The sequence below is a fragment of the Elephantulus edwardii genome, unplaced genomic scaffold, assembly GCF_000299155.1.
Source record: "Elephantulus edwardii isolate Elephantulus edwardi_28Jun2011 unplaced genomic scaffold, EleEdw1.0 scaffold00213, whole genome shotgun sequence".
NCBI lineage: Eukaryota > Metazoa > Chordata > Mammalia > Macroscelidea > Macroscelididae > Elephantulus > Elephantulus edwardii.
This window is the reverse complement of record NW_006399963.1, coordinates 262855-288945: the sequence shown is the minus strand read 5'-3', so window position 1 is coordinate 288945 and position 26091 is coordinate 262855. Positions and strand designations below refer to the sequence as shown.

The 26091-nt window shown below is 38.2% G+C and overlaps 1 protein-coding gene across 1 annotated transcript in view; it reads right to left on the bottom strand.

Annotated features, from left to right (window-relative positions):
- The window catches only part of PARG (poly (ADP-ribose) glycohydrolase), a 302619-nt gene that overhangs the window by 162883 nt on the left and 113645 nt on the right, over nucleotides 1-26091 (bottom strand). Inside the window, exons 8-10 of the mRNA XM_006897698.1 lie at nucleotides 22471-22563; nucleotides 12786-12943; nucleotides 1156-1235 (exon numbers count right to left, since the gene is read on the bottom strand). Coding sequence (XP_006897760.1) covers nucleotides 1156-1235; nucleotides 12786-12943; nucleotides 22471-22563 — 331 coding nt within the window. The remainder of the gene's footprint in view (nucleotides 1-1155; nucleotides 1236-12785; nucleotides 12944-22470; nucleotides 22564-26091) is intronic.

The following is a 26091-nucleotide window of genomic DNA, read 5'->3' as shown; positions in this document are numbered from 1 at the left end:
CTACTCCAACTGGTAAGTACTGGCTGCTGTACTGATACAAACTCCTAAGGAAAGGTCCTTACAATGGAGAGGTGAAGACTGTTTCCTCAATCACCAGAGGAGTTGCTATGGTTCTAAAACTGACAACACAGATCTCTGCAAGATCCTTTTGATAAGTTCCAGCCCATACTCTGACATAAGCAACCTCTACAAGGCAGTGAAGAAATTCTTGTGCAAAACGAAAGGTCAACAGGCTGCTATGAAGCGGGCTCACGGGGTGTGAGCTTGCCAATTAAAACTACAGCAAAAAAAAGAAGAGGAATGGGACTAAGAGGCACAGTCAGGACTGTGCTCCTGAGAACAGACTGACTAGTGCATGATTTCTCACATGACTAGCAGTGCCAACTACTGGACAGACTGAACACACTTTTTAATTCTAAGCTTATTTATAATTACAATCCAGAAGACCAGAGTGGAAAGACCTAATTTCACTTGACTAGGATTGACCCATCCTACTTAGCAAAGGAAATTTCTGAAATATTTTGATTTCCTCTATAATCAATTTACAGGAAAAGTCAGTTTTAATAATAGTTGAAATTTATTAAGTATATAATGTCTTAATAAATGTGGCTACCCTATGAAATAATTATCATTATTCTATTTTACATATGAAAACTGAGGCTTAGAGAGGTTAAAAATATGTTCATGAAAGTGATACTAACAATCTACTATCACCTGCTGATAATGATATTTATCACTACTGTCTCAATTGCTGGGGTTAGGCTACAACAGTCAAAGTTTAACAGAGAAAGAGAGACATGCACAAGATCTTTACAAAGGTCTCAGAGAGTGAAGAGACAAGTAAGAAGGTAATGAATAGTTATTAATGCTTCTTTAAATAAAGCCACTCCAAATGTATTTACTGATCATATCTTTTAACAGCATTAAATTAGCTTTTATTAATAAAAATTCTTACATGTATATTATACTGGTTAGACTTTCGTGTACACTGAAATACACATTCTGGTGCATATACCTAACATAAATGTATGTTTTATCACTATTCCAACATAGACTGGGCTGAAGGTATATTTTGAACATACAACACTCCTGACATTCACTTGATATGAATCATTCCTGTTAGTGGGAAAAATTATAGTAAGAATAGGAATTTACTTTTTTCTGTGACTCTTCTAAAGTAGCAGAGGAGTGTTTTAAGCTTCTCTGGTTTCCTTGATGAATGTCCTTCAAACAACCTAAAAAAGATCAAGAACAAACAAATGTAGATGACTCAGAAAGCCTTGATTAACACACACACAAACCTTAAATCTGTATTTACATCAAGGAACAAAATAGTTTCCCTAGAAGATAGCTAAGTAATGACACAAAATAGCTTGGATTCAAAAGGTTCCTGGAGAGATCTAAACCAATCTCATATAGATTTCTTCAAAGCTGCTCAAATCAGATGGCTGTCTACAACAACAATGCTTCTCTACTACAACTTATCGAGGAAAAACATAATATGGTTCCTTGGAGTCAATCAGCAAATGCATGTAAACAAGTCAGCAAGCAAATGCATGGCTTCTTCCCAAAAGAAAATATATTTCTAATTCATAATACCATTTGGTAGTTAAATGACTGAGTTAAAATGACATCTGAAGAAAAAAAAATGCACCTCTTTGAGTCAGAGTTGATTCCTTGCTGGTTTCTCTAGGTTGCAAATCACATGGGAGAAGACTATCCATTTTCCTCTTTGGGAGGTGCTGGTGAATTAGAACTGCTTTTGAGTTAGCAGCATAACTCTATGGCTTATGCCCAAAGAGCTCCATTTGGAGGTAAACCGGTCTTTGTAATGAAATAAATGTGCCCTTTCAGAGACAGAAAAACAGTGAATAGTACCTATCCTAAGTCATCTAGTTTTCAGCATCCCAGGCTTGCATTACTTAATTTAGTCTTCTTTGAAATGACATGGCACTGTTATTGGTAACCCATGAAGAAATTTGTCCAGAGGAAAGAAAGCAGAGCTATAGAAGTATATGACCTGAGCAAGGAGCTCACTAAAAGGCTTCAAACAAAAGCATGCTTCTGGGCATAAAATCCAATTTTCCAAAGGCATCTAAAAACTACAGGGAAATTCAGTGACTATAAATAATAATATATTATTAATCTGCTGCTAGTCATACATTCTAGCTTTTAAAACCAGATACACTCTTGTAAAAGTCTACTTTAGTAAAGGCTGAAATTAGTAAAATTGTTCATGGTTAGAAAAGCAAACTTATGTAACTATACAGAGAGAGTAAAATTAAAGTGAAGTAAACTACGAAAAGAAATACAGTTTTTAAATGGTTTTGCTTTTATTGATCTGAAATTATGTATTCAGTATAAACTTAAAAAAAAACCCCAACCCTCATGATGTTAAATGCCGCCAAGTCAAACAAAACTCATGCCAATCCTATGAACGTCATATGGAAACTTTGCCCTATCCTGTGCCATCCTCATAATCTCTATCCTGCTCAAGCCAACTGTTACAGTCACTGTGTCAACCCATCCTGACCGTCCTTTGCTGACTCTCCACCTTTTCCAGCACAATGTCCCTTTTCTAGGAACTGGCTTTTCCTGACAACATGTCCAAAGTATGTAAGATAAAGTTTCATCATTGTTCCCACCAAGGACCACTCTAATTGTACTTTCTACAAGACAGATTTGCTTGTTCTTTTTGCCAATACCACAGTTATTCTTTGCTCTTTCTTATTCATGGCCAGATTTTCACATGGATATTGTTGTTATGTGCTGTCGAGTTGTCTACAACTCATGGCGACCCTATGTACAACTGCCCTAAACTCTGCCCTATCCTGTGCCAATCTTACCATCTCCAACACACCTACCTCCGCCAGCCACTGAATCAATCCATCTCGTTGAGGGTCTTCCTCTCCTGTGCTGTCCCTCCAACTTCCCAAGCATGACGTCCCTCTCCCAGAACTGGTCCCTCCTTGCAACATGTCCAAAGTATTATAGACGAAGCCTCAGAATCCTTGCCTCCAAGGAGCAGCCTGGCTTCACCCTCTCCAGGACAAACCTGTTTGTTTTCCTAGCAGTCCACGGTATATTCAATACTCTTCGCCAACACCACAGCTCAAAGGTATCAAGTGTCCTTCTATTATCCCTACTCATTGTACAGCTCTCTGATGCATAACAAGTGGTTGCAAAGACCATGGCATATACCAAATGCACCTTAGTCTCCAGAATGACATCTTTGCACTTCAGCACTTCAGAGAGGTCTCTAATCACAGACTTTCCCATCACAATACGTCTTTTCATTTTCCTGGCTGCTGGTGCCAAGAGTGTTGACCGTGGATCCAAGCAAACCAAAACTGTGAACAATCTCAATTTCTTCACCATCCATTATGATGCTGCCAATCGGCACAGTGGTGAGAATCTTTGTTTTCTTGATATTGAATCTCAATCCATACTGAAGACTGCAGTCCTTGACCTTCCACAGCAAGTGTTTCAGGTCCTCCTCAGTTTGAGCAAGCAGGGTTGTGTCATCTGCATAACATAGATTGTTGATGATTCTTCCTCCAATCCTGATGTCATATTTCTCCTCATAGAGCCCAGCCTCCCGGATAACCTGTTCTGCATAAAGACTGAAAAGGTATGGAGACAGGTTACAGCTCTGGCGTACACCCTTTCCAATTTTGAACCATCATGCAGTGTTTCCTTGCTCTGTTCTGACGCCTGCCTCCTGGTCCAAGTATAGGTTTTGCATTAGCACAATCAAGTGTTTTAGGATTCCCATTCTTCTCAGAGTTAGCCACAGCTTGTTATTTATGATCCACACAGTCAAATGCGTTTGCGTAATCAATGAAACAAAGATAGACATTCTTCTGGTAGTCCTTGCTTTCAGCCAAGATGCATCTAACATTAGCTACAATATCCCTTGTGCCACGGCCCCATCTAAACCCAGCCTGCACTTCTGGTAGTTCTCTGTGATGTGTTGTTCAGTCGTTTTTGGATAATCTTCAGCAAAATCTTGCTTGCATGTGATATTAAGGATATTGTTCAATAATTTCCACACTCTGTGGGATCACCTTTCTTAGGAATGGGAACAAATATAGATCTCTTCCAGTCAGCTGGCCAAGTGGTTGTTCTCCAGATTTCTTGGCACAACTTGGTGAGCACATCAAGGGCAGCATCTGTTAGTTGAAATATGTCAATTGGTATACCATCAATTCCTGGAGCCTTATTCTTAGCCAATTCTTTCAAAGCAGTCTGAACTTCTTCATCACCACAGACTCTTGCTCATATGTTGTTTCATTAAATTCTGCTGTGTCTGCCAATTCCTTTTGGTATAATGACTCTGTATACCCTTTCAATCTTCTTTTAGTACTTGCAGGGTTGCTCAGTATTCTGTCCAAATCATCAGTAAGTATTGCAACTCAAGGCTTGAACTGTCTCTTCAGTTCCTTGAGCCTAAGAAATGCTGAGTGAGTTCGGCCTCTTTGATTTTCTGGCTCCAGCTCTTTATAATACTTTACTTTGTCTTGTCATGCAGCCTTTTCAAATCTCCTGTTCAGCTTCTTAATGTCTTGATTTCTTCCTTCTGCTTTGGCTTCTCAGCGCTCTAGCGCAATATTCAGAGTCTCTTCTGACATCCATTTTGGTCTTTTCTTCCTCCTCTGTCTTTGCAATGGCCTTTTGCACTCTTCCTGGATGATATTCTTGATATCTTCCCATAACTCATCTGGTCTTTGCTCATTAGTGTTCAAGGCCTCAAACCTGTTCCTGAAATGGATCTGAAATTCAGGTGGGATGGATGCAAGGTTGTATTTTGGTTCCTGTGGGCTTGCTTTCATTTTCCTAAGCTTCAGCTTAAACTTGCATATGAGTAATTGATGATCTGTTACACAATCAGCACCAGGCCTCACTTTCACAGCTGATACTGAGCTTCTCCAGGGGTTCTTTCCACCAAACAGATAATATCAAGGATTGAGTCAGGTGCACTTTAGTCTTTAAGTTTACATCTTCGCTCTTTAGCACTTAAAAAGATTATTAAAGAAACAGTAATAACATCCATAATAAAAAAGAAACTCAATAATTAACAAAATCTCACCAATGGACCAACTGGCAGCATCATGATAGATGAAGAGACTGAGATTGTTAATAATTTCAGCTTGCTCAGCTCCACAATCAACATTGTTGGCATCAGCACTTAGGAAATCAAAAGATGAACTGCATTAGGAAAATCTGCTGTTGGACTTCTCTAGCATGCTAAAGAGAAGGATGTCAGTCTAGAGACTCAGGTCTAGAGAATCAAGTATGCCTGATCCAGGTCTTTGCAAATTTTTGCTATCCATCAGAGAGCTGGCCAATGACCAAGGATGACAAAAGAATTGATGCCTTTGAGTTATGGTGCTGCAGTATTAAACATATCATGACCTACCAAGAGAACTAACAAGAGTCCTGGAGAGGGTGAAACCAAGCTGCTCCTTGGAAGCAAGGATTATAAGAGTCCATGTCACATACTTGGGGCATGTTGCAAGAAGAGACCTGTCTTTGGAGGATATCATGCTTGGAAGGGTCATGGGACAGCACAAGAGAGGAAGACTCCAGATGAGATGGATTGACACAGTTAAGGGGCATTGAATGTAGGTGTGTCAGAAACAGTGAGACTGTCTCAGGATAGAGCAAGGTTAAGAGCTATTGTGCACAGGGTTGTTATGAGTTGTAACCAACTTGACAGCACATAACAATAACAATAAACACTCAATGCTTTACAGATAGTTAAAACAGTACTTTTGAAATAATTTTTACTCATTTGAAAACTTTTCCCCCCTCCTCTTTCCCCAACTTTATTACACTTTAGTTGGGGAGAGAAAGAAGTCCATTTTCATCTGCTGTATCTAAGATTTTGCAGATTACTGGAGAGAAAATACTTATTTAAAAAAAATGTTTTACACACATACTTAGAATCCAGTGCCTGCTGAAAGTAAGTCTTTTTGAGAGTGCAAGTTTCAGCTTAGTTTCTTCTGTAACACATCAACCAGGAAAGTAAAAATGAAGATGTCACTTGGGAGTCTGATTAAAGTCTGCATCAAACAAAAGATTTATTAAATAAATACCTTGACCTCTATCGCCAATTTCTTTCTAGGTTTACCACTTAGTAGAGGGAACACAGCCCCAAAACTCATTGCTCTCAAGTTGGAACCTATCGTCCAGCAGGTTTTTGGAGGCTGTAAATTGCATGGGAGGAGAGTGCCCATCTTTATGCAGCAGAGCAGCTTATGGATTCACACACAGAGAGGAGTGGCCTTTGAGATAGCAGAGCTACTCCCTCTAGACTCTACCACTAGAGCTCCTTCAGTAGAAGGAAGCCATATGAATATAAAAGCAGCTACCACCCAATTCTAGAGATGAACTGGTGCACTACAATAAAAAAGAGCAAAGGCCACATGAGGATGGCCATGTCTTACCTTTACTGACTTCAAAAAGTGGACTGTCCCCATCAAAAGCATCAATAACAAAATGAATTCCCATGAAGTCAGACATGTCCCCCATTCTTCCATACCTCTTTTTCCTCACCTAAACATGCTTATCTTACTGCTTTGCCGGATCTAAAGCCTGATGCAACAGCTCACAGATCATACAGAGCCAAACTGGGGAAGTAAAAAAATTTATAATCCAGGTTAGGAGCAGAATACAGTCAGAATTGGCTTCAGAAATGTGCTTGCAGGCACCCCACCTGTAGGTGTTCAACAAACTTGGGCAAAAGCTCTCAGTTCCAGTTCCAATGATGTAGCAGTGCCATCTCATATAAGGTTTCAGTTTCTTTGTTTTGGTTACTATGCCTGTTAGTCCTGTGGGCCCACTTGCTTGCTCTTTTCCTGGCCATGCAGTTTCTTCTCTTCTTCACTGGTGCTGGGGAAGTCTCTAATTCTCCTGCTGCCGGATTGCTCAATTTAATGGCGAAAGTGGCCAAGCCCATTGTAGACGGTGAGTCTGGCCAATCCCTGCCCACCAGCATGGCAAAGTCAAATGATGGCTAGGAAAGTCATATTGAAAGATAAACTCTACGACTAAACTATTTAAGGGAAAATGTTTCTCTTCAATAGAAGTTGCTTAGTGAGGGGATAAAAAGGGTTTGTTGCAACCCTATAAAAACAGGCCAAAACTGTCTCATAGGTTTTCCAAGGCTGTATATCTTTACAAAGCAGACTGCCTCATCTTTCTCAGTAGTTTCACAGTGGCAATCTTTCAATTAGCATCCTAATGTTTAATCCACTGTACCACTAGGATTTCCTGAAAAACCCTGAACAGGTTTAAAATCTTGTGCCAATTCTTACACTTGGCTATTACAAAATTTTAAAGTAAAAGATTTAGCCACTCAAATAAAATAAACTGGTATGACAGCAAGTAAAACAAACAATAAAAATCCCAGAAATAGCATCTTGAGAATACGAATGTTCTATCATAGAGGATTCTACAATGACAAGAGCAGTGGTGGTCTCTCAACAGCACATTTCACCAGATTTTCTATGGAAACAGAAAGAATTAACTGGACAACACTGAATTCACAGCTTTAGTGTTTTGCCTTCTGTAGCTTGGCCAACTAGAACCTGCTGTAAAATACCCTGAATTATATATGTATAGTATTATTCCTGAGCAAAACATGGCTATCTTTCTTTAAAAAAAAACAACCAAACACACACCACCATTATCTGCTCAGAAATAAGTCTATAAAGTATCAATAATGATTGTAGATATGGAGAGAAAAAGTGTTGGTTGGATGTATTATTTTGTGTAAAATTGTCCTTGTTTTTTATTAAATTAAGGAGTTCTTTATCTTACTTTATAGTATAGTAATCATTATCACTTCAATATATGAGCTGAATTTTAAGAACTGTTTGCAGTATAGGCTGAAGAACTGTAATACCCTTTTGTGTAAGGATTTAAGAATGGTAGAATTATTAAAAATAGTAAAAAGATTTAAAAAAATTCCAGAAATACCCACAAAAATAGCATGAGTAAAAGTTTTCACAACAGTAATACAGTCTGAAGGAAAGCGTTAAGAGGTGGGAGAAGAGGATTAACATAAAAAGAGGACACAGCCTGAAAAGAAAATCAGGCAAGCATGGAGATGGAAAGATAATGAAAAGAAAGGGGACTAGAGACAGGCAGGAGGGAGACAAGAAACCAGGAGAGGGCGGAGACACTCAACAGACACAAACATAGAGGAGAGAGTGAAACATTCTTATAAAAAACAAGCATCATTTAACTTGCTGATGGATTATTTTTGGGGAGGAATGTTAGTGGATTTTCTGATTTTTGGGTACATATAATTGAAAACATATTTTGATTCAGTAGGCATGAATGTAAATATATACATTAAACTCAAATCTCAATAACCTTTTTCCATATTGTTAGGTGTCAACAATTCAGCTATGACTCATAGTGATCTCAAGAAAAACAGATCTAAAATATGCCCTATCCTGTGCCATCCTTACAGTCTGAAATACTCAAGCCCACTGTTATTATATTTACTGTGGGTGTTTTGCATATAGGAAAGAGAATTTTGGCATTTAACTGAATGATATTTACATATTATTAAGGAAAGCAAAGAGAAAAAGCCGTTATGTAACCTTATTCCATTCTAAACAAACTGTTTTTATTTTCAAGCGAAGAAGTCAATCAAAGGTCAGATACTTATTAACTGGTGTTTTTCTATCCATATATATAAAGAAATACAGTTTAATAAAATCTTTTCATGAAAGGACTATTGATAACATTACTGGAATTGGATTCTAGACACATACACAATTCCCATGAGACTTCAAGTTAAGGATTAATCCCATTAGTGCACAATAAATCAAACCCAAAGCACTATAACCTCCACCTTAAATGGAAGCAAGTGATAATACAGAACTCAGCCAGAAGTCAATCCTGGCTTTTCTATGAGGCACTCTGCCATATGGCCCAGCAACATGTTCACTCTAGAGAAGAGGCAGATGTAAAAGCCTGCTACCCACAATTTATCACTGACCACCGAGTTTCTAAGCAATCTCAGAAGCATCAATGCTAATCACATTGGAAGCCTTTATATGAATGCCCAGGCCCTGAAAGGCAAGCAAGGGAAAAGGTCAGCAGTATTTAACATAACTAAGAGGGTCTGGGAGAACACAATAACAAAAAAGACTTATTGAATTTATTGACATCAGCCTCCCACCACATACTCTTCCCATTCTTCTTATTCAATCAACTATCTAGTCATACCTCTTTTAAAATACAGTTATAGGTATATAACTCCTACCAGCCAGAACCTGTAATCATAAATAGCATCTACATAAAATAAAAACCCACCCCAACAAATTCTACATACCATCTTGTCAAATGGCTCATTAGTATTTGGTCATGAAAAAGGATAACTTTGGTTACTTTGCATTTCTGGAGGTACAACACAGTAAGAACATCTAAACATTATGGGTTTGTTTTTTAATTTTATTTAATATTGATTTGCTTACAAAGTTCACCTCCATTATGCTTCACATGATCCTTCATTCACATTGTGTTTCATGTAATCATTCCCATTTATAAACTTAATCACCATTGAACTATGTCTACCATTACCCTGTCTTTCCAGATCCCCACTAGATCTTTCTCATTTCCTTTACTCCTTCTCTTCCTAAACCCACGAAACTGTGCAACCCTATAATTTCCCCCTGCTCATCCTCACCCCTCTACTGTCACTTTCTCCTCCTTGAATCCTCATATATGTTTTACTTTAATTATCTATTTCTACAATAATGGTCTTATGAAGTATTTATCTTTATGAAACTTAGTTCACTCAGCACTGAGAGATGTCTTCTTTTTTGCTGATCCTCGACTATTCCCAGCATGATATCTTTTTCTAAGGACTAGCATCTTCTGACAATATGTCCATAGTATATGATTCTTGCCTCTGAGGTGCACCCTAGTGACATGACACTTTTATCTAAGACAGACTTGTCATTCTTTTGGCAGTCAACGGAATATTGAGCACTATGAATCTATAATGATATAAAAATGAAAGAAATGGGACAACTTCTTCCTTACATTAGAACTCAAATAAATGTAGCTAGAAAGAGGGAAACAGGGAAAAATAAACCAAAACACTACTACAAGGTTGTTTGTTGTTGTTGTTGTTCTGTGCTGTCGAGTCACTTGCGACTCATAGTGACCCTATGTACAACAGCCCTAAACCCTGCTCTATCCTGTGCCAATCTCATTGCCTCTGACATACCCAACCTGATTACCCCAGTCACTGAATCAATCCACCTCATAGAGGGTCTTCCCCTCCTGCGCTGTCCCTCCACTCTGCCCAGCATGATGTCCCTCTCTCAAGACCTGTCTCTCCTTATAACATGTCCAAAGTATGTCAGGCGAAGCCCCAGAATCCTTGCCTCCAAGGAGCAGCCTGGTTTAACCCTCTCTAGGATGAATCTATTTGTTTTCTTGGCAGTCCATGGGACATTCAATACTCTTCTCCAGCACCACAGCTCAAAGGCATCAATTCTCCTTCTATCCTCCCTAGTCATTGTCCAACTCTCTGCTGCATAACAAGTGATTGCAAAAACCATGGCCTGTATCAGGCAGACCTTAGTCTCCAGAGACACCGTTGCTCTTGAGTACTTTAGAGAGGTCCCTAACCGCAGACTTTCCCATCGCAATATGTTTTTTTATTTCCTGGCTACTGGTGCCAAGAATGTTGACCGTGGAGCCGAGCAAACTGAAGCTATGAACAATCTCAATCTCTTCACCATCCATCCTGATGCTACCGATTGGTCCAGTGGTGAGAATTTTTGTCTTCTTGACATTGAACCTCAGTCCATATTGAAGGCTGCAGTCCTTGACCCTCTGCAGTAAGTGCAGGTAGACCTCACTATATTAAATGCTAAAGATAAGACTCATCAATTGATGATGAAACTAGTGAAGTCAGGGTCAGGGGTAGGTATGTGGCAAAATAGGATTCTATAATGTCAAAGGGTATTCCTTAAGCCATTTCTTAATCCTGCAGGGAAAGGCAGTAATTTTACACTGGTAAAACCGGCAGACATTGTCTTAGCAAATGACAGCAAAAAATGTGTTTCTAACCACAGTCTCAATTTAAAAGTGTGCAGCAACATGTTACAACCTGAAACCTCTGAATTCCTGAAAAGCACACAGTGTCATTTCTGTGGTATTCCTACTGAAGTGCACAAGCACAGTCTCATCTTGAAAAAGTAATGAGATGTCTCATAAAATACTTGACAAGACATTTTTAAAGGTATAAAAGTTATGAAATACAACAACTGGACTAAAAAGATTACATAGACTGTATAATGATTAAGAGACTCATAGGACAGAGAAAGCTGAGCAAGAAACTTGTTATAATTGAAATACGTAGATAATAGCTTTGTATCAATGTTAAGATTCTGGCTTTGGTAACTGTACTATGGTTACATTAAAAAAAATATCAACTAATTGCCACTGAGTCAGAAATGATCCTCCAATGGGTTTTTGAAGTTGTAAACTTCACTGAAGTAGACTGCTTATCTTTCTCCTACATAATTGTTCTTAGATTGAAAACACCAGAAAAGGGTAGCCTTTGAGTCAACTGCGCAACTCCCTACCAGCTATCCTACCAGAACTCCTTAGAGTTATATAAGATGCAAGTAAAAAGTAAATCCAGGAAACATGTACACCTAGGAATATTCTATACCAGTTCTGCAACTTTCTTTTAAAGTGTAAAAAAAAAAAATATTAAGGAAACATATTTCAAAAGTAAAAGAAAATAAATGCACCATTCCATTTTCAAAAAAACAGTATGGCAATCACAAGTGTGACTTGGTCAGCAGTCCCCTTCTGCTCCACACAGACACCATGCTGTTCCACCCTCAGAGGCAGGTAATGGGTGGAGGAGGACACCACACTTCATCCACTAGAAATGGGATATATGTTCTACCAGATCCCTAAAGACCTGCCCTGAAAGTAAGGAAGAAAACTCACATTTATTGACAAACGTTACATTGGCAATTCTTAAGAAGGTACAGATAAAGAAAGAGAGCAAGGAAGGGGGAAAAAGATATTAGTTTGTCAAGATTTCTTACAATGCTTTTGTTTGAGTAGACAAAGGAGAAAGTACGCATTCAAAAAAATAAATGATATAAAGCTTTCTCAGTATCTTCACAATTATAAAATTAGAATATTCTTTCGAATGAAATCATAAAGTCAATGGCAGTTAATTTTTCTTCTGCTTATTGTTTTCAGCAATTTTTCAATCTTAGTACTCTAAGTCTCACAAAACAGTTGGCCAACTGTTATTCACATGACTTTATACTCACATTGTATAAGATCTTTCACAAAAAGAAGGACTTTTATTATAGTTCTTTTTTTCCTGCCCTTGTAGTTTTAATACTATGTCAGGATATAGAAAATATAAGTGGTATTCCCATGAATAACCAAATTAAAGAGGGTATAATGAATCCAGAGCACTCATAGGAGAAGATCATCTGATAGGATGGAAAGGACATGGGCCTCAGAGTAAGACAACTGTAGAGGAAACTTGACAACTGTGACTTATGGCTACTGGACCCAAAGGACATTCTTTAACCTCCATAAGCTTTCATGAACTTGCTTGCAAAACTGGCAAAAATATCCCTTAACTCACAGTATTATAAAGGTTAAATTAGATAATTATACATAAAATGCCTGGTCCATGGCAAATCACTAGGTACATATTATTAGTTCTGTCTTTCTCTATGTCATTGTTAACAACGTGTTCTCTGAAAACATACCGATTGAAGTTAATGTCTGGGTAACTGGAAAACTCTGACTTCATCTTAGCATTTCGTCGTGGAAATGTGCAGAAAAAAGCATTAGCTAAAAGACTGGCAATCTGTTCCTGTGACATTGTGATGGAATGATTCATCTTCTGCTTCAGCAGAGGTATTGGCTGATAAAGGAAACAAAAAAAAAAAACACAGACAAGAAGAGCAAAATTAGTTTAGCAATTTCAAAAGCAGAAGCTCCAAATCGCATTTTCTAAATTAGGAGAGGAATAATTTCAGGCTAGTCTTGAATTCTTAGATAAGCAATATCATTAAAATCAAGGGTTGTTTATCAAAGGTGAATGGAAAATGTTCTTGTTTTGACAAATTGCAGATTGTTAATCAATAAGGGTGATAGCAAAGAGAACACAAAACATTAGATATGAGTGAGAAACAAGATTGCTTTAGCAAGTAAGAACAAAACACATTACCCATGCAATGAAAAATTAAAAGATGAAATAGAAAAATGCAATACTGAGCTATTGTTACATATGCTAAATCTTATCCTCATTTACATTAAAGATGTAAGAAACCACAAAAACAAACAAACAAACAAAAACTCCTTCTGATTTTACTCCTAAATAAAATTACCTATGAGTCACGACCGGACAGCACATAACAACAACATACAACAAGGAAAAGGCCTGGGACCTTTGGAGTCTCCCTCCTCTCTGAAAGTTAGCTGGCTGGCTGAAGGTAGTGGTCTAGTCTTGGTGGCTGTCAGGCAAGGGAACTTTCTGGGGTCCTTTTGTTGTGTGTAACTGTTGTGACTAACGGCAAAGGTTGAGGCCTGCTCGAGGGTGTGACTTTAAAATCATTGATGAGGCAATGGTTTGTGGACTATCCTTTATTGTAGGGCCTTTGGAGTCTCCCTCCACTCTGGAAGTTAGCTGGCTGGCTGACTTCTCGGTAGTGGTCTTGTACTGGTGGCAGTCAGGCAAAGGAAGTTTCTGGGATCCATTTGTTGCATGTTACTGTTCTGACTAAGGGCAAAGATTTTAAAGATCTAGCGGTAACACCAAAGAACATGTACCATATATATGAACTAAGTTTCAAAGTGTTCCAACATAAAATTTTAAAACATCTTTTGTTTTCCCTTTCAATAATACAAAGAAGTAAAGATAGTGGGTATGTGTACTAATCTCAAATAATTTGCATGAAGAACTATTCTGACCCTATGTCAGGAATGAAAAACAAGAAATGCAAGGCAAATAAAAAACAATGCCATAAAAAATAATGGAAAAATATACTCTTTGCAAGAATAAAAGTTTGCTAAGAAAATGTTAAACTTGCAGCTCAGTCATTACTCTTACAAAACGTTAAGGAACCAAACACTTGAGTTGTTTCCATCTTTTTCCTACTGTAAATAATGCTGTAATGATTTTGGGTGTATGTGGCTCTCTATTCATACCATAGCGCTTTCTTGTTTAGACTATATACCTTACATTGGGATTGCTAGAATAAATGGTATCTTTATTTTCAACTTTCTAAGCAAGTATGGAATATACCATGGACTGCCAGAGAACAAATAGGTTCGTCCTGGAGAGGGTGAAACCAGGCTGTTCCTTGGTGACAAGGATTCTCAGCCTTTGTCTGACATACTCTGGGCATGCTGCAAGAAGGGACCAGTCCTTGGAGAAAGATATCATGCTTGGAAGGGTGGAGGGACAGAGAAAGAGAGGAAGACTATCATGAGATGGATTGATTCAGTCACTAGGGTAAGGAGGGTAGGTGTGTCAGAAACTATAAGGTTGACACAGGATAGAGCAGGTTTCAGGGCTATTGTACATAGGGTCGCTATGAGATGCAAGCAACTCGATGGCACATAACAACAAGAAACAACCACCAAACTGTTAATACTTGTCTTGGCAATGGTATGAAATCCTTTAAATGCAGAAATGACAGCCCCCTTAACAAATAGTGCTGGCAAAACAGCATATCGATTTGCAGAAAACTGACATAAGAGGATCCGTATGTCACACTGTATATAAAGGCTAAGTCAAGATGGATCAAGGACACAGGTATACAACTATAAAGACAATCAAAGGAAAAATTAAGGCAAACTTACATAGCTGAATCCCTGGCATAAATAATCAAAGACAGTTGAAAATGTGTAATTATCGGAAGATAAGCCATGTGATTAGAACCTGTGTTGTTGTTATGTACCGAGTCGCAAATCCTTGGCACCATTTTGACCTTTCCCATGCATGGTCACATGGCAACAGTCACACACCATATAATAAAGGCCTGTCAGTTTCTTGGGACCAGCTTCTTTCTTTCTCTCTCTTGCTCTCAACAATTTTTTTCTATGTAACATGATTTGCTGACTGGCAATTGACCTGACCTCTCCACCTCTCCACAACTGACCAAAACGGAGAACAAGCCCACTCTCTGAGCTCACTAACAGGTAAGCGGCAGCCAGAATCAACCTGGAGCTTAGCTGCCCTCCAAGAGGGAACATTTGTGGCCTCATTGCTATGTGAGCAGAGCAGGAGTCTGTCTGGACTCATTGTTGTGGCTTGTACCCTTCAGAATAGGCCAAACTTCTCCCTCTCTGTCTTATCCTTCTCTCAGCTTTCCAACTGGTCCCAAAGGCCATTTGCCAACTGAATCTGACAACATTCAACATTCGCTTCAATTCTCAAATACCTAAAACTATCCCTCTATTTGAGAAATATTTAGTAGAATGCCTCATGGTCAACTCCAAAGCTACTGGCAAGAACATATGAAAACGATACTCCTTCAGACCTTACAGGAAACCAACATCAGCCCCTCCTTGTAGGAACACTGCATCACTCAGTAGGAAGCAGAGACAACTCTGCCCTTAATCATCATACTCCTTTATGGTCTGAAATGGAGGAAGAATGTCACAGTCTCCCCCAGAGACCTCTCCTTGAAGAAACCGCATGATGTCTAAGGTGACCAGACCAGACAACTGGATCCTGATAAGGTTCTGGGCCTGAACACAAAGCCCACACCCAAGTTAATTAACAGAACCCCAGACCAAATGAAGAGCAAAATACCATTTCCTTAGTCCTCCATAAAAAGGGACCGTCTTTGACCATCTCACCCCATTCTGAACTTCCTGCACATGGTCACTTGGCTTCCCTCTAACACCACACAATAAAGGCCTGTTTGTTTCTTGGAGGGTGCGGGGGATAAATCCTTATGTTTCAAAAGAGCAAAATCAGAACCTAGAGACTTGAAAATAATACTTGGCAATGATATTCCTTCCTAACAAGGGACTAATCTCTCAAATTCATAAAAACACCAATACCCCAACAAGAAAAAGACAAACATTCCAATTACAAAGTGAGCAGAGGGCATGAAAAGATATTTAATCAAAGAAAACATATAGATAGTGAATAATCAAACAAAAAGATTTTCAAGATCATTAGCTATTAGCTAGCTCACTCTCTTTGCTATCAAGTTGAAACTGACTTATGGCTGATTCTCAAGAGGGTTTTTGGGAGGCTGTGAATTGCACAGGAGGAGATTCCATCTTTCTCCCTTAGAGTCACTGGTGGATTTGAACCACCAGAGAGCCGTGGCCTTTGAGTTAGTACTGCAACTCCCTAAGGACTATGCTAACACTGTTGTTGTGTTCCAAATTTGGAACCTGCCCATAGTTGACCCTCCAGTAGGCTTTCAGGTGCAGTAAACAGCACAGGAATTGACTGCCTATCTTTATCCTGCAGAGCAACTGATGGATTCCAACCACACACCTCTACATTGACAGCGCTTCCCCTCAGCTATTAGAGATATGCAAATAAGATAACAATGAGTTACAAGCTCAGTTAAACAACAACAGCAAAATTCAACATGATAGTAAATAACAAATGCAAGTGAAGGTGTAAAGAAACTGGTACTCTCTTACCAGTCTCATATCACTGCTTGGTGAGTATGTAAAATGGTGCAATAAATATGAATTCAGCATTTCCTTAAAGCTGGAAACAGAAATACTATTTGGTCAGCAATACCACTGCTAGGTTTATATCCTAAATAAATAGAAGAGATGCACTACAAACAAATGGTCACTCAAGTTTATTAAAACACTATATACAATAGCAAAGAAATGGCAACAACCATGTGTCATCAATGGACACAATGTTAAAGAAACTAGAGTAGGCCACACAACAGAGTACAATGCAAGAATAAAAAATAGTAAAGGATCATGATACATGCATAGCATGGGTGAGATTATGCCAGTGAAATAAGGCAGTTAGGAAACATTTTACGGTAACTATTACTGTAAGTTAAATATTTACACATAGAACGACTCATTCTCAGATGGTTACAAAAGATAGCAACTGAAGGAGAAGTGGTGAGTATAGTACCCACTGAATGCATTAGTAAACTGATGTTGTTGTTATTATGTGCCACTGAGTCAGAACCAACTCATAGCTGAATTTCCAGTGGGTTTTCGGAGGTTATAAATAGCACAAGAGGTGATTATCCATTTTTATCCCACACAGCAGGAGGTGAATTTGAACTGCCTGCTTATAAACTGGAAACAAAACTCCTTACCACTAGGCCAACAGAACTTCCTAAATAGAAAACAGTCAGATACCAAAACTGGTGATGTATCACTAAAGAAAGGGAAATCAGAGAGAGGTACATAAGAAATACAGTCAAATGCAGATATACAGACAGACAAGACAAACAAATATTAATGGAAATAAGAATTACAAGAAGGAAGTAAGAAAAGTTGGATTACACTGAGGGTATTATAATTAATGTTATGAACAAAGCTACAATAAGAAATAAAATGGCAAGACCCACACCTCATACCATACACAAAATTGAATGCCAAGTGGATCAGGAACCTAGCAGTAAAACCAAAGACTGTAAAATTCATCAGAGAAAAAGCAACAAGTATACCCAAGGAAATTAGAAGATAAAAGGGAGATTTGTACACCAATGTACATAGCAACATTATTTACCATCTCAAGAACATGGAAACAGCCCAAATGTCTAACTACAACTAAATGGACTGAGAAACTGGTAGATTCACACAATGAAATACTATGCAGCACTCAGGAGCAACAGTTTTGAAAAACACTATGTAACCTGGGAGAATCTGGAAGGCATTATGCTGAGTGAACTAACACATTTTCATAGTGACATATACTGGGTAAGATCAATATTGTAAAAATAGAAAGATAACTAGTAAAACATGTATGGGAATTCAAGGGCAGGGGAGAGAGATGAGGATGGGAAGGGGTGAAACCACAGGGTTACAGTGTGATGCATCAGCTTCCATAATCACCAAATCATTCATTGTTCCTGCTGCTCATGGTGCTATATTTCTTTTTAATGTTTGTTGTAATTATGTGCCGTTGATTATGTACAAGAGCCCTAAACCCTACTCTGTCCTGTGCCAACCTCACTGTCTCCGACACACTTATTCCTACCACCCCAATCACTGAATCAATCCATCTCATCAAGGCTTTTCCTCTCCTGCACTGTCCCTCCATTCTCCCAAACATGATGTACCTCTCCAAGGACCAGTCCCTCCTTGCAACATGCCTAAAGTATGTTAGAAGAAGCTTCAGAATCCTTGACTCAAAGGAGCAGCCCGGCTTCACTCTCTCCAGGACAAACCTGTTTGTTCTCCTTAACAGTCCCTAGTATATTCAACACTCTTCTCCAGCACCACAGCTGAAAGGCATCAATTCTCTTTCTATCATCCATAGTCATTGCCCAGCTCTCCTATGCACAGCACACAATTGTGAAGACTACAGACCGGATCAGGCGCACCTTAGGCTCCAGCCTGACATCACTGCTCTTCAGTACTCTGGGGAGGTCCCCAACAGCTGACTTTTCCAGTGCAATTTGTCTCTTGATTCCTGGCTGCTGTTACCAACAGTGCTGACTAACGAGCCAAGCAAACTAAAACTGTTAACTATCTCAATCTCTTCACCATTTATACTGATGCTGCCAATTGGTCCAGTGGTGAGAATCTTTGTTTTCTTGATGTTGAGCTTTAATCTGTATTGAAGGCTGCAGTCCTTGACCTTCTGCAGCAAGCGCTTCAGGTCCTCCTCAGTTTCAGCAAGCAGGTCATCTGCATAATGCAGGTTGTTGATGAATCTTCCACCAATCCTGATGCCACATTCCTCCTCATGCAGCTCAGTGTGCTGGATGATCTACTAGCATATACAGACTGAAAAGGTATGGAGACAGAATACATATCTAGTGGACCCCCTTCCCAATATTGAACCACGTAGTGTCGCCTTGCTCCGTTCTGACAACTGAGTCTTGATCCTAGTATAGGTTTTGCATAAGCACAATCAAGTGTTCTTGGATTCCCATTCTTTTCAGAGTCAGCCACAGCTTGCTGTGATCCACAAAATCAAAAGCCTTTTTTTTTAAATTTCATTTTATTTTCTTGTTTGTGTACAGTCAAATCAGATATGACTGGTACAGGAATAAATTATTCCTTTTTCAGCAGAGCATCTGGTGGATTTGAACTGTGCACCTCTGGGATTGCAGTGCAGCTTCCCGCCAGTAGGCCACCAGAGCTCGCCAAAATCAAAACAATGAAGCACAGATAAACATGTCTCTGGTACTCTCTGCTTTCTGCCAAGATCCATCTAACATTAGCTATAATACCCATAGTGGTAGTAAAATCCAGGCTGCTCTTAAAAAAGAAAAAAGAAAAAAAGCTAGGAACAACTCTAGAAGCCCTAATCTACAGCATAAATAGACTTCCAAGCATAATGAAAAACGTACAACTAGGAGAGAATAAAATAGCTGATTAGAACCTTCTTAGAATCAAACCCTTATGCCCAACAAAAACTTTTCCAACAGGATAAAAAGGAAACCCACAGACTGAGAAAAAATATTTGACAATGGCATATTTGATAAGGGACTTACAGCTAAAATTTATAGAACATTCCAATACCTCAATAAGAGAAAGGTAAACAACCCAATCATAAAATGGGCACAAAATATAGACACTTCTCCCAAGACAACGTTTAGATGGCAAGCAAAACACATGAAGAAATGTTCAAAATCCCTACCTCTCAGAAAGAGAGATGCAGTTCAAAACAACTATGAGATATCATTTCACTCCAAGAATAGCAGCAAAATTCAATAGAGCAGCAAATAACAAATGCTGGAGAGGTTGTGGAGAATGAAACTCTTATTTCTGCTGGTGGTGGTGGTGGTTGCTGCTGTTGTTAAGTGCTGTTGAGTTCTAGACAACTCACTGTGACCATATGAACAAAAGACCTGAACCGCAGTATAACTTAAATTGTTTCTCCAAGTTCATCGGGTTTCTGGAGGCAAGCTATTTTGGAAGTAGATGCCACTCCTGCTTCCAAGCTTGTTTTAATCAGGGAACTCCACCAAACACTGTCCACCATAGGTAATCATTCTTGCATCTGATGCATCAGTGTCACAGTGTTCAGCATCATAGCAACCATGAATTACTTCTGTACAGCAAATGGACAGACCAGTGCTATAGGAATATAAAATAGTACAACCTAAATTATGGAAGGTGATTCTGGTGCTTTTTAAAACACTTGAAAATAGAATTACCAACTGACCCAGCAATTCCACTACTAGTAATATATACCCTTAAGAAAACAGAGCCATGACTCAAACCCCACTTTCATTGCTGCATTATTCACAATAGCAAAAAGAACAGCAACCCAAGTGCTCATCAAATGGACAGAAACACTATGTTGCATTTGCACAATCAGGGTCTTCCTCTCCTGTGCTGTCCCTCCACCTTTCCAAGCATGACGTTCCTCTCCAAGGACTGGTCCCTCCTTGCAATATGCCCAGAGTATGTCAGACAATGCTTCAAACTCCTTGCCTCCAAGGAGCAGCCTGGTTTCGCACTTTCCAGGATGAACTTGTTCTTTTTTACTAGTTAAAATTTTACCTTTTCATCAGGTCTGTAGTATATGACAAAAGACTACACATGCAACTTAACTTGCAGAAAGGTATGTTTTGATCTCAATCAAATTAAAATCTTTATTTTCACAGCAAAGATTTACTTTTCAGTAGAGGACAGAGCAGAGAATTAAGATGTTCACCTTATTAACGGAAAAGTAGTTATTCTAAACCAGATGAAGAATAGAGAGCTTTAACCCTGATTGTGGTTTCATCAAGTTACATGCTATAACCCAGAAATTTATTACGTTGGAATTGATTCCATTAAGTAAAATATGTATAAACTTTCTGTGGCAAAAAGGTGAAGAAAAAGTGATTCATATCTAAAGGTTGTATAATGTTAATTATAAACTGATACGATATTAAAAAAACCCAAAAACATTTTATGAATGTGTCTCAAGCTAAACAGCATACAGAGACAGCCACGTGACAGAGAATATAATCTAGCTGCCATGTTGGGGGACACTAATGCAGCCAGCAGAGAGCACAGTGACAGAAAACTGACACTTCCTAACAACAAATACATGAAGGAGCCCGTGAGGAGTTGGTCCTTCAGCCTCCCCAGTCAAGTCTTCAGATGTCTGTTTACCAGGCCAAGACTAAGCCCAAGAAAGATCCTGAAACAGAAATATTTAACTAATCTGTTCCTGAATTCATGATGGACAGGAACTGTGAGATAATGTTTAAAGTCACTAAATGTTGAGATAATTTACTATGTAAAAAAATGTCAATAATGATGGCTATTTTCTTCTATTTTTAATACACAAAAACATAAATAATTAACGTTTGTTATATGACACATTACAATGTTGTGTATGAGGAAATGTTACGTAATACTGAGCCATTTTTAAGATTAGCCCCATTGCCACTGATGTGATTGTGACTCACAGCCCTGTGAAGACAGAACAGAACTGCTCTACAGGGTTTCCATGGCTGTAATTTTTTTATTATTAAATTTTATTAATTTTAATGAACATTTACAGAGATTTGGGGTTTTCATTCCTTCATTGTTACACTATTTTCTCTACCCTCCTCCCCAGTTCGTTCTTCTTTTTTTCCCCCCTTGAAAGTCTGTTTTAATTGTCCAATTGCCACAGTGCTTGTCAAAGCCAGTTCTGATTAATCTCCTTTGTCAGTGTGCCCTTTGCCGTTCCCTATCACTCCTCCCTGAGAGAGACTTCACCCTGATTCATAAGGGAAAGGGGACAGCGTATTCTCTTAGCTACTTCCTACTGAAAAGGGACGCTGTAGGTTTCAGGGTGAAGATCTTCTCTTACTACTCTAAAAGGCCCCTTTGGCAATAAGAAACACATAGACTATTACAGAGGAGCAAACTGCTACTACCACATCTTCCTTCCAAGAAGTGGCTGGTGAGTGTGAGTCACTGAACTGTCAGTCAGCAGTCAAGGACTTTCACCACTGTACCATTAAGGCTCCATTATTTTTAATATAAAATGTTCTAGCTCAATTAATATGTTTTGAAATAGTCCACCTTTTTCTAGTTAAGTGAATGTTCAAGGAAAGTAAAAGAAGTTTAAGTAAGCAAATTTCAACATTGTAAACTGAAGCTCACAAACTGAGTACTGCATTTTTAATGTCCTTTCTGCAGCATTCTTTGTAGCCTCTAACCTTTACATTAACAGAACAAAACCACTCCTCATCTCTCTCATCCTGACTGTGGCCATTAGTATTAAAAAGAAATTAAATTGTTTTTTACTTTCCAGAAAGCTACTGAGCTTTCACTAACCTGAGTGCAAATGTTAGGTAGACAGAGTGCAATTTTCACCATACCAGGCAAAATGGATTGATAAAGATGTTGAGCTTCTGCTTCTTCAAGTACCTGAAAAAAATCACAACTACATATTAGCAATAGATAATAACCAGTGAATATGTTTGTTATAAAATTAAATTATGTAAGTGATTTTCATGGAAAACCACAATAAGGTACATTATAAGCATCATCATTACTATAACTATTGTAACTATACTTCATTAGTGTAATGAAGTTACATATGATTTATTTCCAAATGTAAATAACTCAACCCTTAATACTCTCTGAAAAGGAATGAAATACATAAACATCACGTTTAGATACTTAGGTATACCAAAATCTAGATGTCTAAATATCCCAGAGAGAGCCTGGAAGGAGTAATTGGTAGGGAGATGCACTGCCAAATCAAAGGCTGATTTACAGCAATTTACAGAAAACCCTATATAGGATCAGCTATCAATTGTCTCTGACTCGATGAAGAGAAATATTATGTATCTTTTACATAATGCACTTGAAAATGAAGAATAGTTTTTGCCCTTGTCAAAAAACCTGACAGGCATCCAAGGATGTACTCAAAAGTCCTTAAGTCCTCAAGGTGATTTTTCAAATCAACACAACGACTGATTGCTTCACAGCACAGTGTATGTGTCAGATCTAATCTATCAGATACTAAACAAAAGGATTCCTGAAGATCTGAGAATTTTCCTTTTCAAGTCAACCTTGGGAATTCCTGAATCATAACTGGAAGTACAATGAAAGTAATAGTCCTACTTTATTTCTGTCTTTTATTATTTCCAACCTCTACAAGATACTAGGAATTATGTTAGGCCTTTTATAATCTAATTCCTATCTAAACATCAGGGCATTTCTATATATGTACCAAAAGCAATGGCATACTTAACTTTGGATATACAACATACACATTCAGAATTTAACTAAATCATTTATCTACATTTAGGCTAGAAGAGGTCTCAGTTATAATCCATTTAATGCTGTCATTATTACAAATAACAAAAAACAGAGGCCAAAGAAATTACCTAATTTTTCTAGATCGATGAAATAAATTACCAATAAAATCAGAACTAAAACCCCAGGATCCTGGCTCTAATCCAGTTTCTACACTTCCCTGACTAATTGTTGGGAATGATGAGGAGACACTCTCTTCACAAAAATCTACAGATTGTCTTTCTTACCTACCAGCAGGAAAAAAAGGTGAAGTAAAGGAACATTTGTACATTTATCTGCAGGTGGATGAAGAAAAAAAAAATATATATATATACACACACACATACATATATACACACATACACATGATTGGGATAATTGGGGTAGGTGCGTCAGAGACAATGAGATTGGCACAGGATAGGGCAAGGTTTAGGATTGTTGTACACAGGGTCACCATAAGTTGCAGACAACTCGATGGCACATTCTCTCTCTCTCTCTCTCTCTCTCTCTATATATATATATATATATATATATATATATAAAATTAAATTTACCTTTACTCTTGATTTACAGGCAGGTTCAAACATGAGAAGTTATTTATATAAAAAAATTTAGAAGCCAATCTATGCTTAATTCTCCTTTAAATTAGGATATGGGAAACGGATATTTAGAATTCAAAGGCATTTGCAATTTGAGAGTTTATTGTTCAATTAAAGGTAAGTATTCAGAAAACCTGAGAAAAAACCCTCCAAGGGATAGACTGTCAAGGTGGTAGCAAAAATGTACTCAAATATAGAAAACAGAGCAATGTTTTGCTTTGTAAGATATAAAATAAACATAAATTGGAGTTAATTTGACATTAACTAACAAAGATGTGTTGTACTAGGAAAATATGCCTGTCAAGGATCTCTTCAAAGCACAAAGGAGAAAGGATGACAATTTAAAGACCAAGGTGCAACTGATCCAAGCCACAGTCAGCATGTGAAAGTTAGATAGTGAGTAAGGATGAAAGATAACTGTTATCTCTGAATTATGGTGTTGGAAAAGAATACTGAATTATTCATAAATTACCAAAGATTATTATGTAATATATAAATTATAAAGCTCTATCTTGCAGGAGGTGCAACTAGAGACCTCCTCAGAGGCAAGGATGGTGAAACTTTATTTCACATACCCTGGGCATGCTATCACCAAATCATGCAGGGAAAGGTGGAAGGTCACAGAAAAAGAGGAAGACCCTCAACTAGACAGACTGACACAATGACTATAACAATGAGTTCTAGCAAATGAGATAAGCGAGTATGGTACAGGATGTACAAATTATAAGTATGCTGATCCTCGGGTTGCTACGAGTTGTAATTGACTTGATGGCAACTAACAACAATAATATATAGGGTGCTCTGCTGGCCTAGAGGATAAGGAATTATGGCTGCTCTGAGGAAGAACAACAACAACTGAGGAAGAAACATAAGCAATCTCCTCCCATTTGCTGAAAGGTCAGCTAAGGGTCAATTCCAACTCTAAAGCAAGGATTTTTTTTCTTTTAGTTTTTTTAGAACAACAGAGAGGAAACCTCGTAACTAAAAGACACAATTATTAATTCTGAGAAAAACTTAAAATTTTGTACATAAGAAAAGCAACTGTAATAGCTCAGATAGTAACAGTGTTTATAACATTCTACAAAGAAAACAATTTGATCTTAATCAAACTAATATACTGTCTATACTAGGAAACTATGTTGGAGGAACTAAATTTGTGTTAGAGGTAAAAAGGGAAGGAAGAAAGGGAAATAAATCCTATACTTACCATGCACTAGAAGATTAAAAAATGAAAGAATTCCACCAAATTCTGCAGTCTAAAGCATGACATCAAGAAACACTAATAATAACTGGAGATTGGAATGTAAAAGTTGGAAACAAAGAAGGAAGATTAATGGTTGAAAATTATGGCCTTGGTGATAGAATCAAGACAGTTTAAGATAAATCTGTGTAAATTACTTACTCATAACAAGGATCTTCTGTGAAGACAAAAATACAAGTAGATCTTGCTGAATGGAACAAACACTACAATAGAAAGTCGTTGGCAGGTGCTGTTGAGTCAAGAACAACTTGTAGCAATCTTAGGAACAACAGAACTGAATTCTGTCTTATCTAATGCCATCCTCATCACTGACACACTTGAGCTCATTTCTGCTATCACTGTGTCAATCCATTTGGTATGAGTCTTCTCTTTTGCTGACCCCTCCACCTTTCTAAGCATGATCTCTCCTCCAAGGAATAGCCCCTCCTGACAACATACCCTAAGTATGTGAGAAAGAACCAGAACAAATATGATCATGTGGAGTTATTAGAACAGCTACAGAAGAAGATGCAAAGAAGAAGAAACAATGAATGGAAGCTACTGAGAGAGCAGAGCAAATATGCAGACAACAGTCCAGAAGAAACATATTGATGAGGAGCAACTTGAACAGCTAGCTAAGAAAATGCAAAATACGGAAGAAAGAACTGATAGTATAGATAAAGAGGTGTTGTTGTTGTTGTTGTTATGTGCCATCGAGTCGCCTGCGACTCATAGCGACCCTATGTACAACAGCCCTAAACTCCGCTCTGTCCTGTGCCAATCGCACTGTCTCTGACACTCTCATCCCAATTA